The sequence below is a fragment of the Mustelus asterias genome, chromosome 22 (assembly GCF_964213995.1).
Source record: "Mustelus asterias chromosome 22, sMusAst1.hap1.1, whole genome shotgun sequence".
In the NCBI taxonomy this organism is placed as follows: Eukaryota; Metazoa; Chordata; class Chondrichthyes; order Carcharhiniformes; family Triakidae; genus Mustelus; species Mustelus asterias.
In genome coordinates this window covers 53,737,692-53,759,466 of record NC_135822.1, presented here as the reverse complement: position 1 = coordinate 53,759,466, position 21,775 = coordinate 53,737,692, and the positions used below count along the sequence as shown (strand labels likewise).

Below are 21,775 nucleotides of genomic sequence, written 5' to 3'. Positions count from 1 at the left end.
CCCTTAGTGTCCAAAGATGTGCAGGTTAGGCGGGTTGGCAACATTATAGGAAGGATGTGATTGCGCTGGAGGGGATGCATCGAAGATTCACCAGGATGCTGCCTGGGACGGAGCATTTAAGTTATGAAGAGAGGTTGGGGAGGCTTGGGTTGTTTTCGCTGGAGCAGAGAAGACTGAGGGGCGACCTGATCGAGGTGTTCAAGATTATGAGGGACATGGACAGGGTGGATAAGGAGCAGCTGTTCCCCTGAGTTGAAGGGTCAGTCACGAGGGGACATAGGTTCAAGGTGAGGGGCGGAAGGTTTAGGGGGGATTCGAGGAAAAGCTTTTTTACCCAGAGGATGGTGAGGGTCTGGAATGCGCTGCCTGGGAGGGTGGTGGAGGTGGGATGCCTCACATCCTTTAAAAAGTACCTGGATGAGCACTTGGCACATCACAACATTCAGGGCTCCGGGCCCAGTGCTGGTGGATGGGATTAGGTGGGAGTTCGGGTGTTTCTCATGTGTCGGTGCAGACTCGATGGGCCAAAGGGCCTCTTCCGCACTGTAGCATTCTGTGATTTTGTGAAAGAAAACTTCATTTCGCCCCATGTGCAAAGGCAGCGGAAGCAGATTAAACAATTGATCGGGCTTCCAATGGACTAGAGGGAATAATGATAATTTAAAGCAGCCATGTGATCTTGTCTTTTCTCTTTCCCATATCCTGTGTAGATGCCGTTCACACCATAATCTGTGCTCTCATGCTTCTAAATACAGATCTTCACGGACAGGTAAGCTTTCCGGAGACTGGGTTACGGGTTGTACAGAACGGCGAATTATATTCGTGGATTCCCTGCAGTGCGGAAGCAGGCCATTCGGCCCATTGAGTCTGCACTGACTCTCCGACAGAGCATCCCACGCAGGCCTTTTCCTGTAATCTCACGCATTTACCCCACTAATCCCCCCTATACTGCACCTCTTTGGACACTAAGGGGCAATTTAGCATGGCCAATCCACCTAACCTACACATCTTTGGACACGAAGGAGCAATTTATTATGACCAATTCCTCCTCATCTCAGTTCTAAAGGGTCGTCCCTTTACTCTGAGGCTGTGCCCCTCGGAGCCGAGTCTCTCCGACCAATGGAAACATCTTCCCCACGTCCACTCTATCCGGACCTTTCAGTATTCTGTAAGTTCCAATGAGATTCCCCCTCATCCTTCGAAACTCCATCGAGTACAAACCCAGAGTCCTCAAACGCTCCTCATCCGTCATTCCTGGGATCATTCTTGTGAATCTCCTCTGGACCCTCTCTAAGGCTAACCCACCCTTTCTTAGATACGGGGCCCAAAACACTCCCAATATTCCAAATGTGGTCTGACCAGAGCCTTATAAAGTCTTCGTTAAAACCAGGAACATAACTTGCCCGCAAAGTGAGTCGCCATAACCTATCCATCTACGTTTCGGGATTGCTTCCCTGGAATTAGCTGCTCCCACTATATCGGGCTCCATACATGACATCATTTCCCCCAGCGACCCACCCTCCACCTCCCCATTGGTTAACGCTGAGGCCAAACCAGGAGAGAGAGAGAGAACATTCAATAAATATCTCCATTAAATGTCTTGGCTTATTTGCATGCTTTTCGACTGGTTTCCCATCGCTCTTGTAATGACTCTAATCAGGCAATTGAGGTGGGCCCATTGGAATATGAGCTCCCTGATTAAGGGCTGAATTGATGTGGCCTTGGCATAGTATTAATTTGTTGGTTTATCGCTTCCTCTTTTTCACTTTTGTTTATCTTCGGGCTGGCTTCCTCACCCTCCCCCACTCCGGCCAAAAATCCGTAAGGTATAACCCCCCCCGGCACCTCCGATGCATTCCCCCCCCCCGCCTCCATCCCCCATGGTAGGGGAAACAACCCAGGACGCGCCGCCTTGGAGGGTTGCAGATAATCTATAATGTTTATCCCCGGCGTTGCTTGTTTTATTAATAAAAGCAAATTATTGCGGATGCTGGAAACCAAAAGAGAAATCTTGTTTTGTCATTGTGTTAATGTTAGTTGTTGGTTTATGGTCTATCATTATTGTGAGATGCCTCTGGCCCGGATGGTGAACCCACTTTGGATAAAATCACCCCCAGATAATCGGGCAGGCAACAATTCGGGAGGTGAGAACATCCGGAGGGTGAAACCTTGGAGGGTTATGGGTGACTTGGAATGGTCATTGTATTGTGGTGGAGATGTTTGTTGTACTGTGGTGTGAACAGTGCCCCCCACCACCCCTCCCTCCCCGGAGGGCCAACCTCGGAGAGAGAGCACACCCCTCAGAAGGGGAAAATATGGAGGGCATGGAAATTCGAATATAACCCACAACGAACTCTTTCTTACTGCAAGGGAGTAGTTGTTCATTATTGGTTAGAGAACAGCGTTAGCCGTCGGTACAGTTTACACAGCGACGCACTGGCTTATTGTTGTTGTGAGCTGCTTGCTATTAGAATCATGCACCTACAGTGCAGAAGGAGGCCATTCGGCCCATTGAGCCTGCACCGACCACAATCCCACCCAGGCTCTATCCCCATAACCCCATACATTTACCCTAGCTAGTCCCCCTGACACTAAGGGGAAATATAGCATGGCCAATCCACCTAACCTACACATCTTTGGACACGAAGGGGCAATTTAGAATGGCCAATCCACCTAACCCGCACATCTTTGGACACTAAGGGGAAATTTAGCATGGCCAATCGCCTAACCTACACATCTTTGGACACTAAGGGGCAATTTAGCATGGCCAATCCCCCTAACCTACACATCTTTGGACACTAAGGGGCAATTTAGCATGGCCAATCCCCCTAACCTACACATCTTTGGACACTAAGGGGCAATTTAGCACAACCAATCCGCCTAACCTACACATCTTTGGACACTAAGGGGCAATTTAGCATGGCCAATCCCCCTAACCTACACATCTTTGGACACTAAGGGGCAATTTAGCACAGCCAATCCGCCTAACCTACACACCTTTGGACACTAAGGGGCAATTTAGCATGGCCAATCCGCCTAACCTACACATCTGTGAACACTAAGGGGCAATTTAGCACAGCCAATCCACCTAACCTGCACATCTTTGGACTGTGGGAGGAAACCGGAGCACCCGGAGGAAACCCACGCAGACACGGGTGGAATGTGCAGACTCCGCACAGACAGTGACCCAAGCCGGGAATCAACCCCGGGTCCCTGGCGCTGTGCTAACCACTGTGCCACCATGCCACCCCGTTGCGATATATGATGTTATTTGTACTAGTGTATTTAAATGGCATGTTTGGTGTTGATACTGGTGTAATGAATTTTTGTATTTGTAACTTTTTTGGTAAGAAAAATGAGTGGGTTGAATTGATAGCCCAATCAGGGAGCCTCTTGCTTTGTATTTAACCAGGCGTGTCAGTTCCTCTGGCACCCCTAGTGTAGACTGTTAACCGAAAGCGCTCTGTATGCTGTTGTCAGGCTTGTAAATAAAGGGATTTTGGTGAAGGAGCTTCTGCCTCCGAGGATTTAATACCGCTGTCTTCCTGCTATTTCAGAATCTCGGGAAAAGCATGTCAAGCCAGGACTTTATCACAAACTTGGAAGGAATGAATGATGGGAAGGACTTTCCAAAAGACATGCTGAAGGTAACAATTTAGACTCTTTTTCTCATCAAATAATTATCTCCCTACCTCACCTTTTTCTATGGGACATGGGCGTCGCTGGCTGGGCCAGCATTTATTGCCCATCCCTAGTTGCTGAGGGCAGTTGAGAGTCAACCACATTGCTGTGGCTCTGGAGTCACATGTAGGCCAGACCGGGTAAGGATGGCAGATTTCCTTCCCTAAAGGGAACCAGATGGGTTTTTCCGACGATGGTTTCATGGTCATTGGTAGATTCTTAATTCCAGATATTTTTAAAATGATTTCAAATTCCACCATCTGCCGTGGCGGGGGTTCGAACCCGGGTCCCCGGAACATTAGCTGAGTTTCTGGATTAATAGTCTAGCGATAATACCACTAGGCCTTCGCCTCCCCATAAGGGGATGAATTTGACTCTTACTGGGGTTAAATATCAGAATACCACTTGCCTCCTGGTGTCATGTGGCCTTTCTTCATGTCTGAACTCAAAATAGCAGAGATTTGATGATATAGGATTCTATAGGATACAGCAACAGGCCATTCAACCCATCCAGTACATGCTTAACTCCAGCCTCCTCTCATTTTTTCTCATCTAAATCTACCACCCTCTGTATCTCTCTGTTCCCTTCCCCCTCACGGTATTCTAGTTTCCCCTTAAATGTACCCACATCATTCACTTCAACCACTCCCTATGGTAGTGAGTTTCCCATTCTTCCCCCTCTCGGGTGAAGAAGTTTCTGAATTCCCGATTGGATTTCTCAGGGTCTATCTTCCATTGATGACTTTTCCCCACAAGAACATCAAACAGTACTAGCCCAGGTTGAGGCCCTTCGGCCCACCATGCTGTGCTGAACATGGCGCCAAATTAAACTCATTCCTCCTGCCTGCCCTTCTCCATATCCCTCTAATCCTCGCATATTCATGTGCTTATCTAAAAGCCCCTTAAACCCCTCCCCCTATTGTATCTGCCTCCACCACCCTGGTAACGCATCCCGGACACCTACCACTCTCTTTGTAAAAATACTTACCCCTCACGTCTCCTTTGACCTTTCCCCTCTCACCTGAAGCACTTGCCCCTGAGTATTAGACATTTCAACTCTGGGAAAAAGATTCTGACTGTCGACCCTATCTCTGCCTCTCATAATTTTATAGACTTCTATCAGGTCTCCCCTCAGCCTCCGCTGCTCCAGAGAAAACAACCCTAGTTTGTCCAGCCTCTCCTTATAACTCACATCCTCTAATCCAGGCAGCATCCTGGTAAACCTCTTCTGCACCATCTCCAAAACCTCCACATCCTTCCTGTAATGTGGCGACCAGAATTGAACGCAATTCTCTAAAGTGCGGCCTAGCCAAAGTTTTATAAAGCTGCAACGTGACATCCTGACTCTCGTACTCAATGCCCCGACCAATAAAGGCAAGCGTGCCATACGCCTTCTTTACCACCCTATCCACTTGCATGGCCACTTTCAGGGAGCTATGGACTCGAACCCCAAGATCCCTCTGTATGCCAAGGAAAGAGGAAACATTCTGTTTGTATCCACTCCGTCAAAAAACTTTCTGAATTTTAAAATGCTCGATTAGGTCACCTGATTAGCTGCCTTTTTTCAATAGAAAAGAGGCCTGGCCTGTCAATCATTTCCGATATGTCATAGAGTCAGAGAGGTTTACAGCATGGAAACAGGCCCTTTGGCCCAACTTGTCCATGCTGCCCTTTTTTTTAACGATGTGGAGATGCCGGCGTTGGACTGGGGTAAACACAGTAAGAAGTTTAACAACACCAGGTTAAAGTCCAACAGGTTTATTTGGTAGCAAAAGCCACACAAGCTTTCGAGGCTCTAAGCCCCTTCTTCAGGTGAGTGGGAATTCTGTTCACAAACAGAACTTATAAAGACACAGACTCAATTTATATGAATAATGGTTGGAATGCGAATACTTACAACTAATCCAGTCTTTAAGAAACAAAACAATGGGAGTGGAGAGAGCATCAAGACAGGCTAAAAAGATGTGTATTGTCTCCAGACAAGACAGCCAGTGAAACTCTGCAGGTCCACGCAACTGTGGGGGTTACAGATAGTGTGACATGAACCCAATATCCCGGTTGAGGCCGTCCTTGTGTGTGCGGAACTTGGCTATCAGTTTCTGCTCAGCGACTCTGCGCTGTCGTGTGTCGCGAAGGCCGCCTTGGAGAACGCTTACCCGAATATCAGAGGCCGAATGCCCGTGACCGCTGAAGTGTTCCCCAACAGGAAGAGAACAGTCTTGCCTGGTGATTGTCGAGCGGTGTTCATTCATCCGTTGTCGCAGCGTCTGCATAGTTTCCCCAATGTACCATGCCTCGGGACATCCTTTCTTGCAGCGTATCAGGTAGACAACGTTGGCCGAGTTGCAAGAGTATGTACCGTGTACCTGGTGGATGGTGTTCTCACGTGAGATGATGGCATCTGTGTCGATGATCCGGCACGTCTTGCAGAGGTTGCTGTGGCAGGGTTGTGTGGTGTCTTGGTCACTGTTCTCCTGAAGGCTGGGTAGTTTGCTGCGAACAATGGTCTGTTTGAGGTTGTGCGGTTGTTTGAAGGCAAGAAGTGGGGGTGTGGGGATGGCCTTGGCGAGATGTTCGTCTTCATCAATGACATGTTGAAGGCTCCGGAGGAGATGCCGTAGCTTCTCCGCTCCGGGGAAGTACTGGACAACGAAGGGTTACCTGCAGATCCGACCAAAGAACACACCCGTCAACTCAACACTCTGATCAAGACCTTTGATCCGGACCTTCAGAACACCCTCCGTGCTCTCATCCCACGTACTCCCCGCGTTGGAGATCTCTACTGCCTCCCGAAGATACACAAGGCAAACACACCCGGCCGTCCCATCGTATCGGGCAATGGGACCCTGTGCGAGAACCTCTCCGGCTATGTCGAGGGCATCCTGAAACCCATTGTACAAAGAACCCCCAGCTTTTGTCGCGACACGACGGACTTCCTACAGAAACTCGGCACACATGGAGCAGTTGAACCAGGAGCGCTCCTCGTCACAATGGATGTCTCGGCACTCTACACCAGCATCCCCCACGATGGTGGCATTGCTGCAACGGCCTCAGTGCTCAGCGCCAACAACTGCCAGTTTCCAGATGCAATTTTACAACTCATCCGCTTCATCCTGGACCACAATATCTTCACCTTCAACAACCAGTTCTTCATCCAGACACACGGAACAGCCATGGGGACCAAATTCGCACCTCAATATGCCAACATCTTCATGCACAGGTTCGAACAAGACTTCTTCACCGCACGGGACCTTCAACCGATGCTATACACTAGATACATCGATGACATTTTCTTCCTTTGGACTCATGGTGAACAATCACTGAAACAACTCTATGATGACATCAACAAGTTCCATCCCACCATCAGGCTCACCATAGACTACTCTCCGGAATCGGTTGCATTCTTGGACACGCGCATCTCCATTAAGGACGGTCACCTCAGCACCTCACTGTACCGCAAGCCCACGGATAACCTCACGATGCTCCACTTCTCCAGCTTCCACCCTAAACACGTTAAAGAAGCCATCCCCTACGGACAAGCCCTCCGTATACACAGGATCTGCTCGGATGAGGAGGATCGCAACAGACACCTCCAGACGCTGAAAGATGCCCTCCTAAGAACAGGATATGGCGCTAGACTCATTGATCAACAGTTCCAACGCGCCACAGCGAAAAACCGCACCGACCGCCTCAGAAGACAAACACGGGACACAGTGGACAGAGTACCCTTCGTTGTCCAGTACTTCCCCGGAGCGGAGAAGCTACGGCATCTCCTCCGGAGCCTTCAACATGTCATTGATGAAGACGAACATCTCGCCAAGGCCATCCCCACACCCCCACTTCTTGCCTTCAAACAACCGCACAACCTCAAACAGACCATTGTCCGCAGCAAACTACCCAGCCTTCAGGAGAACAGTGACCAAGACACCACACAACCCTGCCACAGCAACCTCTGCAAGACGTGCCGGATCATCGACACAGATGCCATCATCTCACGTGAGAACACCATCCACCAGGTACACGGTACATACTCTTGCAACTCGGCCAACGTTGTCTACCTGATACGCTGCAAGAAAGGATGTCCCGAGGCATGGTACATTGGGGAAACTATGCAGACGCTGCGACAACGGATGAATGAACACCGCTCGACAATCACCAGGCAAGACTGTTCTCTTCCTGTTGGGGAACACTTCAGCGGTCACGGGCATTCGGCCTCTGATATTCGGGTAAGCGTTCTCCAAGGCGGCCTTCGCGACACACGACAGCGCAGAGTCGCTGAGCAGAAACTGATAGCCAAGTTCCGCACACACAAGGACGGCCTCAACCGGGATATTGGGTTCATGTCACACTATCTGTAACCCCCACAGTTGCGTGGACCTGCAGAGTTTCACTGGCTGTCTTGTCTGGAGACAATACACATCTTTTTAGCCTGTCTTGATGCTCTCTCCACTCCCATTGTTTTGTTTCTTAAAGACTGGATTAGTTGTAAGTATTCGCATTCCAACCATTATTCATGTAAATTGAGTCTGTGTCTTTATAAGTTCTGTTTGTGAACAGAATTCCCACTCACCTGAAGAAGGGGCTTAGAGCCTCGAAAGCTTGTGTGGCTTTTGCTACCAAATAAACCTGTTGGACTTTAACCTGGTGTTGTTAAACTTCTTACTTTTTTTTAACCCCAGAGCTAGCCCCAATTGCCCGCATTTGGCCCATATCCCTCTATACCCATCGTACACATGTAACTGCCTAAATGCTTTTTAAAAGACAAAATTGTACCCGCCTCTACTACTACCTCTGGCAGCTTGTTCCAGACACTCACCACCCTCTGTGTGAAAAAATTGCCCCTCTGGACCCTTTTGTATCTCTCCCCTCTCACCTTAAACCTATGCCTTTTAGTTTTAGACTCCCCTACCTTTGGGAAAAGATATTGACTATCGAGCTGATCTATGCCCCTCATTATTTTATAGACCTCTATAAGATCACCCCTCAGCCTCCTATGCTCCAGAGAAAAAAGTCCCAGTCTCTCCAGTCTCTCAGAACTCAAACCATCAAGTCCCGGTAGCATCCTAGTAAATCTTTTCTGCACTCTTTCTGGTTTAATAATATCTTTTCTATAATAGGGTGACCAGAACTGTAAACACACACCTTTCTGGGATTATCCTTGTAAATCTTCTTTAAACCTACTCCAAGTGCCTCTATAACATTCTTACAATATAGTGACCAGAACTGTGTACAATGCTCAACTGTGATCTAACCAAGATTCGATACAGGTTCAGCATAACTCTCCCAATACAAGTGGATATAGATAGGTTAGGAGAGTGGACCAAAATGTGGCAGATGGAGTTTAACGTGGACATGTGTGAGGTCACGCATTTTGGTCGGAAAAATGGGAAGGCGACTTATTATCTAAATGGGGAGAGACTTCGGGGTGCTCTGATGCAGCGGGATCTGGGAGTCACAGAAAACTAGCATGCAGGGACAACAGATAATAAAGAAAGTGAATGGAATTGCAATTGGAGATAACTTTCTTCACTGTCCACTATGCCACTAATCTTGGTGTCATCTGCAAACTTACTAACCATGCCCCCTATATTCTCATCCAAATCATTAATATAAATAACAAATAACAGTGGGCCCAGCAGTGATCCCTGAGGCACACCGCTGGTCACAGGCCTCCAGTTTGAAAAACAACTCTCTACAACCACCCTCTGGCTTCTGTCAAGAAGCGAATTTTGTATTCATTTAGATACCTCACCCTGGATTCCGTGAGATTTAACTTTATGCAACAACCTATCATGCGGTACCTTGTCAAAGGTCTTGCTAAAGTCCATGTAGACAACATCAACTGCATTGCCCTCATCTACCTTCTTGGTTACCCCTTCAAAAAACTCAATCAAATTTGTGAGACATGATTTTCCACTCACAAAGCCATGCTGACTGTCCCTAATCAGTCCTTGCATCTCTAAATGCCGGTAGATCCTGTCTCTCAAAATATCTTCCAACAACTTACCCACCACAGATGTGAGGCTCACTGGACTGTAGTTCCCAGGCTTTTCCCTGCAGCCCTTTTTAAACAAAAGCACAACATTTGCCACTCTCCAATATTCAGGCACCTCACCCGTGACTATCGATGATTCAAATATCTCGGCTAGGGGACCCACAATTTCCTCCCTAGCCTCCCACAATGTCCTGGGATACACTTCATCAGGTCCCGGGGATTTATCTACCTTGATGTGCTTTAAGACTTCCAGCACCTCCTTCTCTGTAATATGTACACTCCTCAAGGCATCACTATTTATTTCCCCAAGTTCCCTAACATCCATCAACAGTAAATACTGATGAGAAATATTCATTTAGGATCTCACCCATCTCTTGTGGATCTGCACATAGATGACCTTGTTGATCCTTAAGAGGCCCTACTCTCTCCCTTGTTACTCTTTTGCCGTTTATGTATGTTGTTGGTGATCTGGACACCTAGAGACTTGAAGCTCTCGACCATTTCCACTTCTTCCTAATTGATGTAGACAGGAGCATGTCCTCTACTACGCTTCCTGAAGTCGATGACTATCTCCTTCGTTTTACTGACATCGAGGGAGAGATTATTGTTTTGCACCAAGAACAAAGAACAATACAGCACAGGAACAGGCCCTTCGGCCCTCCAAGCCCGCGCCGCTCCCTGGTCCAAACTAGACCATTCTTTTGTATCCCTCCATTCCCACTCCGTTCATATGGCTATCTAGATAAGTCTTAAACGTTCCCAGTGTGTCCGCCTCCACCACCTTGCCTGGCAGCGCATTCCAGGCCCCCACCACCCCACACCCACCAGTTCACCTTATGCCTACGATTGACCAGCACAGAGTAAAGACTAAGCGACATTTTGTGACAGTAATTAGCAAGTTAAGCTGGCCTGGGGCTAACTTCTCTTTGGAAACCACGGACAAAGCAGTGTTTAAAGGGGTTTGTGTAAGATGAGTTATTTCTAGGCTTACGTGGGGTTAAATAAAAAGAAGGGGTACCCTTTACATTTTCTTCTCAATGCAGAACAACTGAAGAATTTAGGTTACTGAACAATAATGTGCAGTAACCTAAACATCAAAGACACCCAAAAACCTTTTGAAACCTGTTAATATGGTGTGGGGCTGTTACCCACACCCAGAAAAAAACAAAATATACATTCTCTACAATTAAAAGTAGATCCACTCCTTAGAGGTATACTAATCCTTTACTGAGAAAAATTACAGTTACAATATACAGGATTGTATACTGGGGAATCTGCGTGGTACAGTGGTTAGCACTGCAGCCTCACAGCGCCAGGGACCCGGGTTCGATTCCCGGCTTGGGTCACTGTCTGTGTGGAGTCTGCACCTTCTCTCCGTGTCTGCGTGGGTTTCCTCCGGGTGCTCCGGTTTCCTCCCACAGTCCGAAAGACGTGCTGGTTAGGTGCTAAATTCTCCCTCAGTGTAACCCGGACAGGCGCCGGAGTGTGGCGACTAGGGGATTTTCACAGTAACTTCATTGCACTGTTAATGTAAGCCTACTTGTGACACTAATAAATAATCTCACATTTTAGGACACTGAGGGGCAATTTAGCACAGCCAATCCACCTAACCAGGGAAAAAAATCTGGAATTAAGAATCTATTGATGACCATGAAACCATTGTCGATTGTCAAAAAATACCCATCTACTTCCTCAATGTCCTTTAGGGAAGGAAATCTGTGGGTGGCACAGTGGTTAGAACTGCTGCCTCACAGCGCCAGGGACTCGGGTTCGATTCCCGGCTTGGGTCACTGTCTGTGTGGAGTTTGCATATTCTCCCCGTGTCTGCGTGGGTTTCCTCCCACAGTCTGAAAGACGTGCTGGTTAGGTGCTAAATTCTCCCTCAGTGTAACCTGAACAGGCACCGGAGTGTGGCAACTCGGGGATTTTCACAGTAACAGGGCACCAGTCGCTGAAGGTAAGCATGCAGGTGCAGCAGGTGGTAACGAAGACAAATGGTATGTTGGCCTTCATTGTGAGAGATTTCGAGTACAGGAGCAGGGATGTGTTGTTACAACATAAAATTCTAACAGGACTAGACAGGGTAGACGCAGGGAGGATGTTCCTGATGGTGGGGGTGTCCAGAACCAGGGGTCACAGTCTGAGGATTCGGGGTAGACCATTTAGGACGGAGGTGAGGAGACATTTCTTCACCCAAAGAGCGGTGAGCCTGTGGAATTCATTACCACAGGAAGTAGTTGATGCCAAAACATTGAATGTGTTCAAGAGGTGGCTGGATATAGCACTTGGGGCGAATGGGATCAAAGGTTATGCGGAGAAAGCAGGATTAGGCTATTGAGTTGGATGATCAGCCATGATGGTGATGAATGGCGGAGCAGGCTCAAAGGGCCGAATGGCCTCCTCCTGCTCCTATCTTCGATGTTTCTATGTTTCGCTGCAGTGTTAATGTAAACCTACCTGTGACACTAATAAATAAACATGTTCACAATAGTATCACTCTGTTAATTTGCTTCAAGTGGTGCAGACAACAACTGATTCATATGTAGCCAAATGTCAAATCTGGACATTGCTATCTTTATTCTGAACTCTATTCAACTCGTTTCAATGTCGTTCTCTGTTTCTGATCTGTAGGCCTTGTACCAAGCAATCAAAAGCAAGAAGATGGAATGGGCAGTGTAAGTACTTCCAACTTCAACACCCTTGACACTGGGCTTACCTCTCAAGCATTGTCAGAGTGACGTTTGTGGGGTTGCAACACTACCAAATAAGCAACCCCTCGGGGGGCCGACCAGAGGGCTGGAAGAATGGCCGCAACACGAGCCCCAAACCAGCAGCGACCCCCCCGACTTAAGCACCCCCCTCCAGACCACCACGAACCCCATCCTAACCCCTGCTACCTATACAAGCCCTCCCGTCCATCCTGCACCATGAGAGTGGCTGTGAGGCCCTCCCTCCCTTTCCTCCTCCGTACCCCAGGTGTTGGCACTCAGTGGTACTCACCTCCTCCCTCTCCTGCTCCTTCCGAGCTACACTTTCATGGATCGCTAGTCGTTTGTTCGTGCTGAAGAAGTGGGAAGTATCCAGGAGGGAGGGAAACACAGGTATCGAACTCACTAATGATGTTGAAATCCAGACAAATCCATGCTCATACGCCTTGCGTTCTGTCAGCGGAGTGAAACCATAGAAACCACAGAATCCCGACAGTGCAGAAGGAGGACATTTGGCCCATCGAGTCTGCGCCGACCACAATCCCACCCAGGCCCTATCTCTATAACTCCACACATTTACCGCGCTAAACCCTCTAACCTACACGTCCTGGGACACTAGGTGGCAATTTAGCATGGCCAATCCACCTAACCTACACATCTTTGGACACTAAGGGGCAATTTAGCATGGCCAATCCACTTAACCTACACATCTTTGGACACTAAGGGGCAATTTAGCACGGCCAATCCACCTAACCTGCACTTCTTTGGACACTAAGGGGCAATTTAGCACGGCCAATCCACCTAACCTACACATTTTTGGACACTAAGGGGCAATTTAGCATGGCCAATCCACTTAACCTGCACATCTTTCGGACTGTGGGAGGAAACCAGAGCACCCGGAGGAAACCCACGCAGACACGGGGAGAACACGCAAACTCCACACAGACAGTGACCCAAGCCGGGAATCGAACCTGGGTCGCTGGAGCTGTGAGGCAGCAGTGCTAACCACTGTGCCACCGTGCTGCCCTTTTCTCTAGGTTTGCGCCATACAAAAGTGTTCTGGAAGATAGCAAAGATGTGCAGCTTAGGTGGATTAGCCATGCTAACTTGTCCCTTAAGTGTCCCAAGATGTGCAGGTTAGGTGGATTGGCCATGCTAAATTGGTCATTAGTGTTAGGGGGATTAGCAGGGTAAATTTGTGGGGTTACGGGGATAGGGCCTGGGTGGGGTTGTTGTCGGTGCAGACTCGATGGGCCGAATGGCCTCCTTCCGCACTGTAGGAATTCTATGATTCTATGATAATGAGAAAGAAAACTTCTGCCCTTACCCCGTCCATATCCCTCTATTCCCTCCCTATTCCTGAACCCATCCAGATGCCTCTTAAATGTTGCTAATGTTCCTGCTTCCACCACCTCCTCTGGCAGCGCGTTCCAGGCACCCACCACTCTCTGCGTGAAAAACCTCCCCCACACATCTCCCTTAAACTTTCCCCCTCTCACCTTGAACCTGTGCCCCCTTGGAATTGACACTTCCACCCTGGGGAAAAAGCCTCTGACTCTCCACCCTGTCTGTGCCTCTCATCATTTTGTAGACCCTCTATCAGGTCTCCCCTCAGCGTCCGTCTTTCCAGTGAACACAGTCCCAGTTTATCCAACCTCTCCTCATAGCCGACACCCTCGAGACCAGGCAACATCCTGGTGAACCTTCTTTACACTCTCTCCAAAGCTTCCACATCCTTCTGTTAGTGTGGTGACCAGAACTGCACGCAATACTCCAAATGTGCCCTAACCAAGGTTTTATATAGCTGCAACATGATTTCCCAACTCTTGTACTCAATGCTCCGGCCGATGAAGGCAAGCGATCAAGTCTGAACCACCTTGGCCACCTGTGTTTCCACTTTTAGGGACTGTGGACCTGTACACCCAGATCCTTCTGTATGTTAATGATCCTAAGGGTTCTGCCATTTACAGTATAATTCACACCTAAATTTGATTCTTCAAATGCATCACCTTGGATTGTCCGGATTAAACTCCATCTGCCATTTCTGTGCCCAGGTCTCCAATCTATCGATCTCATGTTGTATCCTCTGACAATCCCCGGCACTATCAGTAACTCCACCGATCTCCATGTCATCCACAAACTAATCAAACCCCCCACTAGGTCGGCACGGTAGCACAGTGGTTAGCACTGCTGCTTCACAGCTCCAGGGACCGGGGTTCGAATCCTGGCTTGGGTCACTGTCTGTGTGGAGTTTGCACATTCTCCTCATGTCTGTGTGGGTTTCCTCCGGGTGCTCCAGTTTCCTCCCACAGTCCAAAGATGTGTGGGTTAGGTTGATTGGCCATGCTTAAAAAAAAAATTGTCCTGAGATGTGTAGGTTAGAGGGATTAGTGGGCAAATATGTAGGGATATGGGGGTAGGGCCTGGGTGGGATTGTGGTCGGTGCAGACTCGATGGGCCGAATGGCCTCTTTCTGTACTGTAGGGTTTCTATGATGACATTTTCCTCCAGATCATTTATATATACCACAAACAACAGCACTGATCTCTGCAGGACACCACTACCTACAGATTTCCATTCTGAAAAACACCCTTCCCCCGCTACTCTCTGTCTTCTATAACCAAGCCAGTTCTGTATCCATCTCGCCAGCCCACCCCGAATCCCATGTGATTTTAATTTTTGTAACAGTCTGCCATGTGGGACCTTGTGAAACGTCTTACTACAGTCCATATAAACTGCATCCACCGCCCTTCCCTCATCAATTATCTTTGTCACCTTTTCAAAAAACACAATCAAGTTGGTGAAACCTGACCTTCTCCCCGTACAAAACCATGCTGCCTGTCACTAACAAGTCCATTTTCTTCCAAATGCGAAAAAAATAACAATTCCTTGAGAGATAAAATGCTTTGTTTGAGAAGCATCTAAGCTTTAAGGAACCACTTCAGGCAATGGGAATGAATTTTGATGATTCACACACTGGCAATTATTTTTTATTCATTTGTGGGACATGGGCGTCGCTGGCTGGGCCAGCATTTATTGCCCTCCCTAGTTGCCTGAGGGCAGTTGAGAGTCAACCACATTGCTGTGGCTCTGGAGTCACATGTAGGCCAGACCGGGTAAGGACGGCAGATTTCCTTCCCTAAAGGGCATTAATGAACCAAATGGGTTTTTCCAATTTGACTTGATTTGATGTCACATGTGAAAAGTATTGTTTCTTGCGCGCTATACAGACAAAACATACTGTTCATAGAGAAGGAAAGGAGGGGGTAAAGAATGTAATGTTACAGTCATAGCTAGAATGTAGAGAGAGATCAACTTAATATAGTTTCAGTTGATTTGATTTATTCTTGTCACATTTATCGGGATACAGTGAAAGGTATTGTTTCTTGCGCACGACACAAACAAAGCATACCGTTCATAGAGTACATAGAAAAGGAAAAGAGAGGGTGCAGAATGTAGTGTTACAGTCATAGCTAGGGTGTAGAGAAAGATCAACTTAATGCAAGGTAAGTCCATTCAAAAGTCTGACAGCAGCAGGGAAGAAGCTGTTCTTGAGTCGGTTGGTACGTGACCTCAGACTTTTGTATCTTTTTCCCGACGGAAGAAGGTGGAAGTGAGAATGTCCCAGGGGCGTGGGGTCCTTAATTATGCTGGCTGCTTTCCTGAGGCAGCGGGAAGTGTAGACAGAGTCAATGGATGGGAGGCTGGTTTGTGTGATGGCTTGGGCTACGTTCACGACCCTTTGTAGTTTCTTGCGGTCTTGGGCAGAGCAGGAGCCATACCAAGCTGTGATATATCCGAAAAGGATGCTTTCTATGGTGCATCTGTAGAAGTTGGTGAGAGTCGTAGCGGACATGCTGAATTTCCTGAGCCTCCTGAGAAAGTAGAGGTGTTGGTGGGCTTTCTTAACTATAGTGTCAGCGTGGACAATTGACAATGGTCATTAGTCGGTACATTGGTGCCATTGGTTAGCTTGGGTGCATTGGCCATGCTAAATCACCCCTTAGTGTCCAAAGATGTGCAAGTTAGGTGGATTGGCCATGCTAAATAGCCCCTAAGTCTCTTGGTGCTCCGGTTTCCTCCCACAGTCCGAATGACGTACTAGGTGCTAAATTCGCCCTCATGTACCCGAACAGGCGCCAGAGTGCGGCGACTAGGGGATTTTCACAGTAACTTCATTGCAGTGTTAATGTAAGCCTAGATCTGACATTAATAAATAAGCTTTCAACTTAATTCCAGCGAGTTTTTTAAAAAGGAATCAAATTCCACCACCTGCCGTGGCAGGATTCGAGCCCAGGCCTCGAGCACGGTTTCTGGATTAATAATCCAGCGATAATGCCACTAGGCCATTGCCGAGGAGTGGGTTGGGGCTCACCGATATTTTCTTCTGTGCTTCCAGTGATGAAGAAGAGGTGCAGAAGTCGATCATGGGTGATGAATCTGTCAACATGACCCGCATCACAGATAAAGGCCGACCTTTCCTGGAGATGCCACAGGACAACAAAGTTCCCACCTACAAGCAAGGGTTCCTGAGTCGCAAAGTCCACGCAGACATCGACGGCAAAAAAAGTTTGTGCTCTTGTCCCCCTCCTCCCTTTATACTTCCAGTTGATGAGATCCCATAAAGGCACGCAATCTCTTCAAGAGGGCGGAGAGACAGGAAAGATGGAGTGAAAGACAGCCATACATTTCTCTATCATCTGCAGCACAGTGGCACAGTGGGTTAGCACTGCTGCCTCACAGCACCGGGGACCCGGGTTCGATTCCCGGCTTGGGTCACTGTCTGTGTGGAGTCTGCACGTTCTCCCCGTGTCTGCGTGGGTTTCCTCCGGGTGCTCTGGTTTCCTCCCACAGTCTGAAAGACATACTGGTTAGGTGCTAAATTCTCCCTCAGTGTAACCCGAACAGGAGTGTGGCGACGAGGGGATTTTCACAGTAACTTCATTGCAGTGTTAATGTGAGCTGACTTGTGATACGAATGAATAAACTTTTTAAAAAATCTCAGGACATCCTGAACGCAATTTAGAGTGATAGAACAGTCGCAGCAGGAGGAGGCCATTCGGCCCTTCGAGCCTGCTCTGCCATTCATTATGATCATTGGCTCATCATCAAATTCAATGGCTGTAATTTTACCGTCCCGCCTGCTATGGGAATCGGAGGGGACAAGGGGTGGACATTGGAAACGCCCTTTGACCTTGGGCGGGATTTGATGGTTTTGGGATGAGTGAGGCTGGAAATTCATGCTCAATATCCTGATCCCCCTTCCCCCCATATCCCTCGATCCCTTTAACCCCAAGAGCGAAATCTAATTTCTTCTTGAAATCACTCAATGTTTTGGCCTCAGCTACTTTCTGTGGGAGTGAATTCCACACATTCACTACCCTCTGGGTGAAGAAATTTCTCCCCACCTCAGTCTTAAAAGGTTTACCCCTTATCCTCAAACCATGACCCCCTAGTTCTGGTCTCCCCCACAATTGGGAACATTCTTTCTGAATCTACCCTGTCTAACCCTGTGAGAATTTTATAAGTTTCTATGAGATACCCTCTCAATCTTCTAAACTCCAGTGAATATGATCCTAACTGACTTAGTCTCTCCACATATGACAGACCTGCCATCCCAGGAATCAGCCTGGTAAACCTTCCCTACACTCCCCCTATAGCAAGGACATCCTTCCTCAGATAAGGACACCAAAACTGCACACAATACTCCAGGTGTGGCCTCACCAACGCCCTATACAATTACAGCAAAACATCCCTATTCCTATACTCAAATCCTCTCACTATGAGGTCAACATACCATTTGCCATTTTTACTGCCTGCTGTACCAGCGCGCTTACTTTCAGCGACTGGTGTACGAGGACACCCAGATCTCATTGCATATTCCCCTCTCCGAATTTATGGCCATTCAGACAGTAATCTGTCTTCCTATTATTGCTACCAATGTGGATAACCTCACATTTATCCACATTTATTCTGCATCTGCCATGCAGATGTCCACACACTCAACTTGTCCAAATCACGCTGAAGCATCTCGGCATCCTCCTCACAGCTCACCCTCCCACCCAGCTTTGTGTCATCTGCAAATTTGGAGAATTTGGTGTCATGTTCAGCACAACATGGTGGGCCCGAGTTACCTCAGAGTCCAGGCATGGGGAGGAAGTGGGTGAGTGGGACAAGTATCTACGCCGGCAAGCCGTTTGTGAGGCTGTTTCGCTGGGAACGTAGAGTGTGTGCGTGTCTGTGTGTGTGCTTGTGAGGAAGGCTTCTGGGAGTTAACAGGGCCCAAAACGGGACAATGGGTGGCGGAACAAAGGTAGTGAAAATAAAATGTGCATTATTCAGAATTGATCCCAAATTTATCTGCTGTGATCATTTTTGAAGGCCCCTTGACAATCGTGGCAAGAACATGCTGAAAAATGGGGCCTAAAATAATGGGGCAGCACGGTGGCACAGTGGTTAGCACTGCTGCCTCACAGCACCAGGGACCCGGGTTCGATTCCCGGCTTGGGTCACTATCTGTGTGGAGTTTGCACGTTCTCCCCGTGTCTGCGTGGTTTTCCTCCGGGTGCTCCGGTTTCCTCCCACAATACAAAGATGTGCAGGTTAGGTGGATTGGCCATGCTAAATTGCCCCTTAATGTCCAAAGATGTGCAGGTTAGGTAGATTGGCCATGCTAAATTGCCCCTTAATGTCCAAAGATGTGCAGGTTAGGTGGATTGGCCATGCTAAATTGCCCCTTAGTGTCCAAAGATGTGCAGGTTAGGTTGATTGGCCATGCTAAATTGCCCCTTAGTGTCAGGGGGATTAGCAGGGTAAGTAAGTAGGGTTATGGGGATAGTGCCTCGGTGGAATTATGGTTGGTGCAGACCTGAGGGCTCTTTCTGCACTGTAGGGATTCTACGAGTTCTATGACAACAAAATATCTACGTTCCCATAACTGGCACCCAACTACAGCCCCGTGCCTCATTCTGCAGGCAAGCTATGGTACAGCCCTGATGTATTGTGTTACTCACGCCACCAAGGGAGACACAACTATTGTCTCAACCACTTCCTACATAAATCTTTCACCGTTCTCCCCATCCGCTCTGCACCCCCGTTCTTCCCGCCACCACCCCCCCCAACCACAGAGATGTCAGCGACGTGCCAATTGGGATAGGCACCAAATCTATGTACTGTAGACTGATTGAACTCAGAATTCTCCACGCCAAGAGGCAAGACAGCCAGCACATGTCGACGTGCTGCACCTTGCATTGGAAGGATGTGGGTTCCGCAAGGTTGGTTGCACACATGACGTGCATTCGAGATCAGTTGGGCCTCGTGAGTCAGTAAGTGGTTGGAGACAGAAAGATACCCCTGTGTGTGTGTCTCTCTCTCACTCACACACGCAAGCACAGCTTCTGACCAACAAACGTTAGTGTGTGTGTGAGAGAGAGAGAGAGAGAGAGACACGGCACTGTGAGGAGGAAGTTCAGAGAAAAATGTGTAGCGAATAAGGGCCTTAAAAATGACTTGACATACCTCGAATATTGTGTGCAATTCTGGACTCCTTTTCTGAGGAAGGATGTTCTTGCTCTCGAGGGAGTGCAGCGAAGGTTTACCAGGCTGATTCCGGGGATGGCGGGACTGATGTATGATGAGAGATTGACTCGGTTAGGATTGTTTTCACTGGAGTTCAGACGAATGAGGGGGGATCTCATAGAGACTTATAAAATTCTAACAGGACTAGACAGGGTAGATGCAGGGAGGATGTTCCCGATGGTGGGGGAGTCCAGAACCAGGGGTCACAGTCTGAGGATTCGGGGTAGACCATTTAGGACAGAGATGAGGAGACATTTCTTCACCCAAAGAGTGGTGAGCCTGTGGAATTCATTACCACAGGAAGTAGTTGATGCCAAAACATTGAATGTATTCGAGAGGCAGCTGGATATAGCACTTGGGGCGAATGGGGTCAAAGGTTATGGGGAGAAAGCAGGATTAGGCTATTGAGTTGGACGATCAGCCAATGAATGTAATGAATGGCGGAGCAGGCTCGAGGGGCTGAATGGCCTCCTTCTGCTCCTATCTTCTATGTTTAGCATTCAAAAGAAGGGGGAAGGAACATTCAAATATGCAATCCAATCTTGCCGCTGTAAAGTTGTGCGCTTTTGGGAAGCTCGCTAGAGAAGAGGCCCGAGGCAGGATTACAGTTGCCAACTCTGGGTTCAGATTCCCTGGACACATGACCTCTGACCCTCTCCCTGAGCGGCCAACCACTGTCTTGCCTGTTGGCATTTACCAGACAAATTTACAGACACAAAGGTTCAAAGGGCGTGAATATAAACTGTGCATTTTTCTGAATTGATCTCACATTAATCAGCTGTGCTAATTCTAGAAGGCTCCATGCCAACTGTGCAGAGCTGGCGAACTTAGGAAAAAACAGGCTGAAAATGGGGCCTACAAACAAAATGGTGGAACCGTTCCTCATTCTCGCTCTCTTTTGTTCCACAGCACCATGGGGCAAGAGGAGCTGGAAGACTTTCTACGCCGTCTTAAAGGGGACAGTCATCTACCTGCTGAAGGTAACGTCACTTTTGCATAGTCCCTTCCCCTTGCCTCCATTTTATCAATCTTCAGCATCATGCGATATGCAGGAGGGGAGGGATAAACTTCGAGAGGACGTCACGTCAATCAGATTAGTTACCTCAACAAATTGTAGAATCCCGACAGTACAGAAGGAGGCCATTCGGCCCATTGGGTCTGCACCAACTCTCTTGACAGAGTGTCTTAGCCCATCAGCCCATCAGGTTGCTGTGTGAGGCAATCCCCCGAATACAGATGAAGCAGCGTGAGTTGAGTGCTGACGCATTATCTTAGCCCCGTCGAGTGTATCATGGGAGCCGGATCAAATGGGGAACTGAATACAGACACAAAGAAGGAGATCTCAACCTGTAATACGCATTAAACTTTGAACAGAAAAAAGCAGATATTCTAATTCCGAATCTTGACGAAATCTGATGTTACCTCGTGCAATCATAGAATTCCTACAGTGCAGAAGGAGGCCATTCAGCCCATCGAGTCTGCACCGACCACAATCCCACCCAGGCCCTAAGCCCATCACCCCACACATTTACACTGCTAATCCCCCAGACACCAAGGTCAATTTAGCATGGCCAATCCACCTAACCTACACATCTTTGGACTGTGGGAGGAAACCCACGCAGACACAGGGAGAATGTGCAGGCTCCACACAGACAGTGACCCAAGACCTGGAATCAAACTCACAGACCTTGGTGCTGTGAGTCAGCAGTGCTAACCACTGGACCACTGTGTCGCCCAGTGTTGGGAATGAGCACAGAGATGTTTTTTAAGTTTTCAGTGTATTTATTAGTGTCACAAGTGTTACATTAACACT

At 48.2% G+C, this 21,775-nt stretch overlaps 1 protein-coding gene across 2 annotated transcripts in view; it reads left to right on the top strand.

Moving 5' to 3' along the window:
- The window catches only part of LOC144510035 (uncharacterized), a 78,797-nt gene that overhangs the window by 42,678 nt on the left and 14,344 nt on the right, over positions 1–21,775 (top strand). For both annotated transcript variants that reach the window (XM_078239240.1, XM_078239241.1), the window contains exons 8-12: positions 711–769; positions 3,558–3,647; positions 12,308–12,351; positions 16,784–16,953; positions 20,872–20,942. In XM_078239240.1, the coding sequence (XP_078095366.1) occupies positions 711–769; positions 3,558–3,647; positions 12,308–12,351; positions 16,784–16,953; positions 20,872–20,942 (434 nt within the window). The remainder of the gene's footprint in view (positions 1–710; positions 770–3,557; positions 3,648–12,307; positions 12,352–16,783; positions 16,954–20,871; positions 20,943–21,775) is intronic.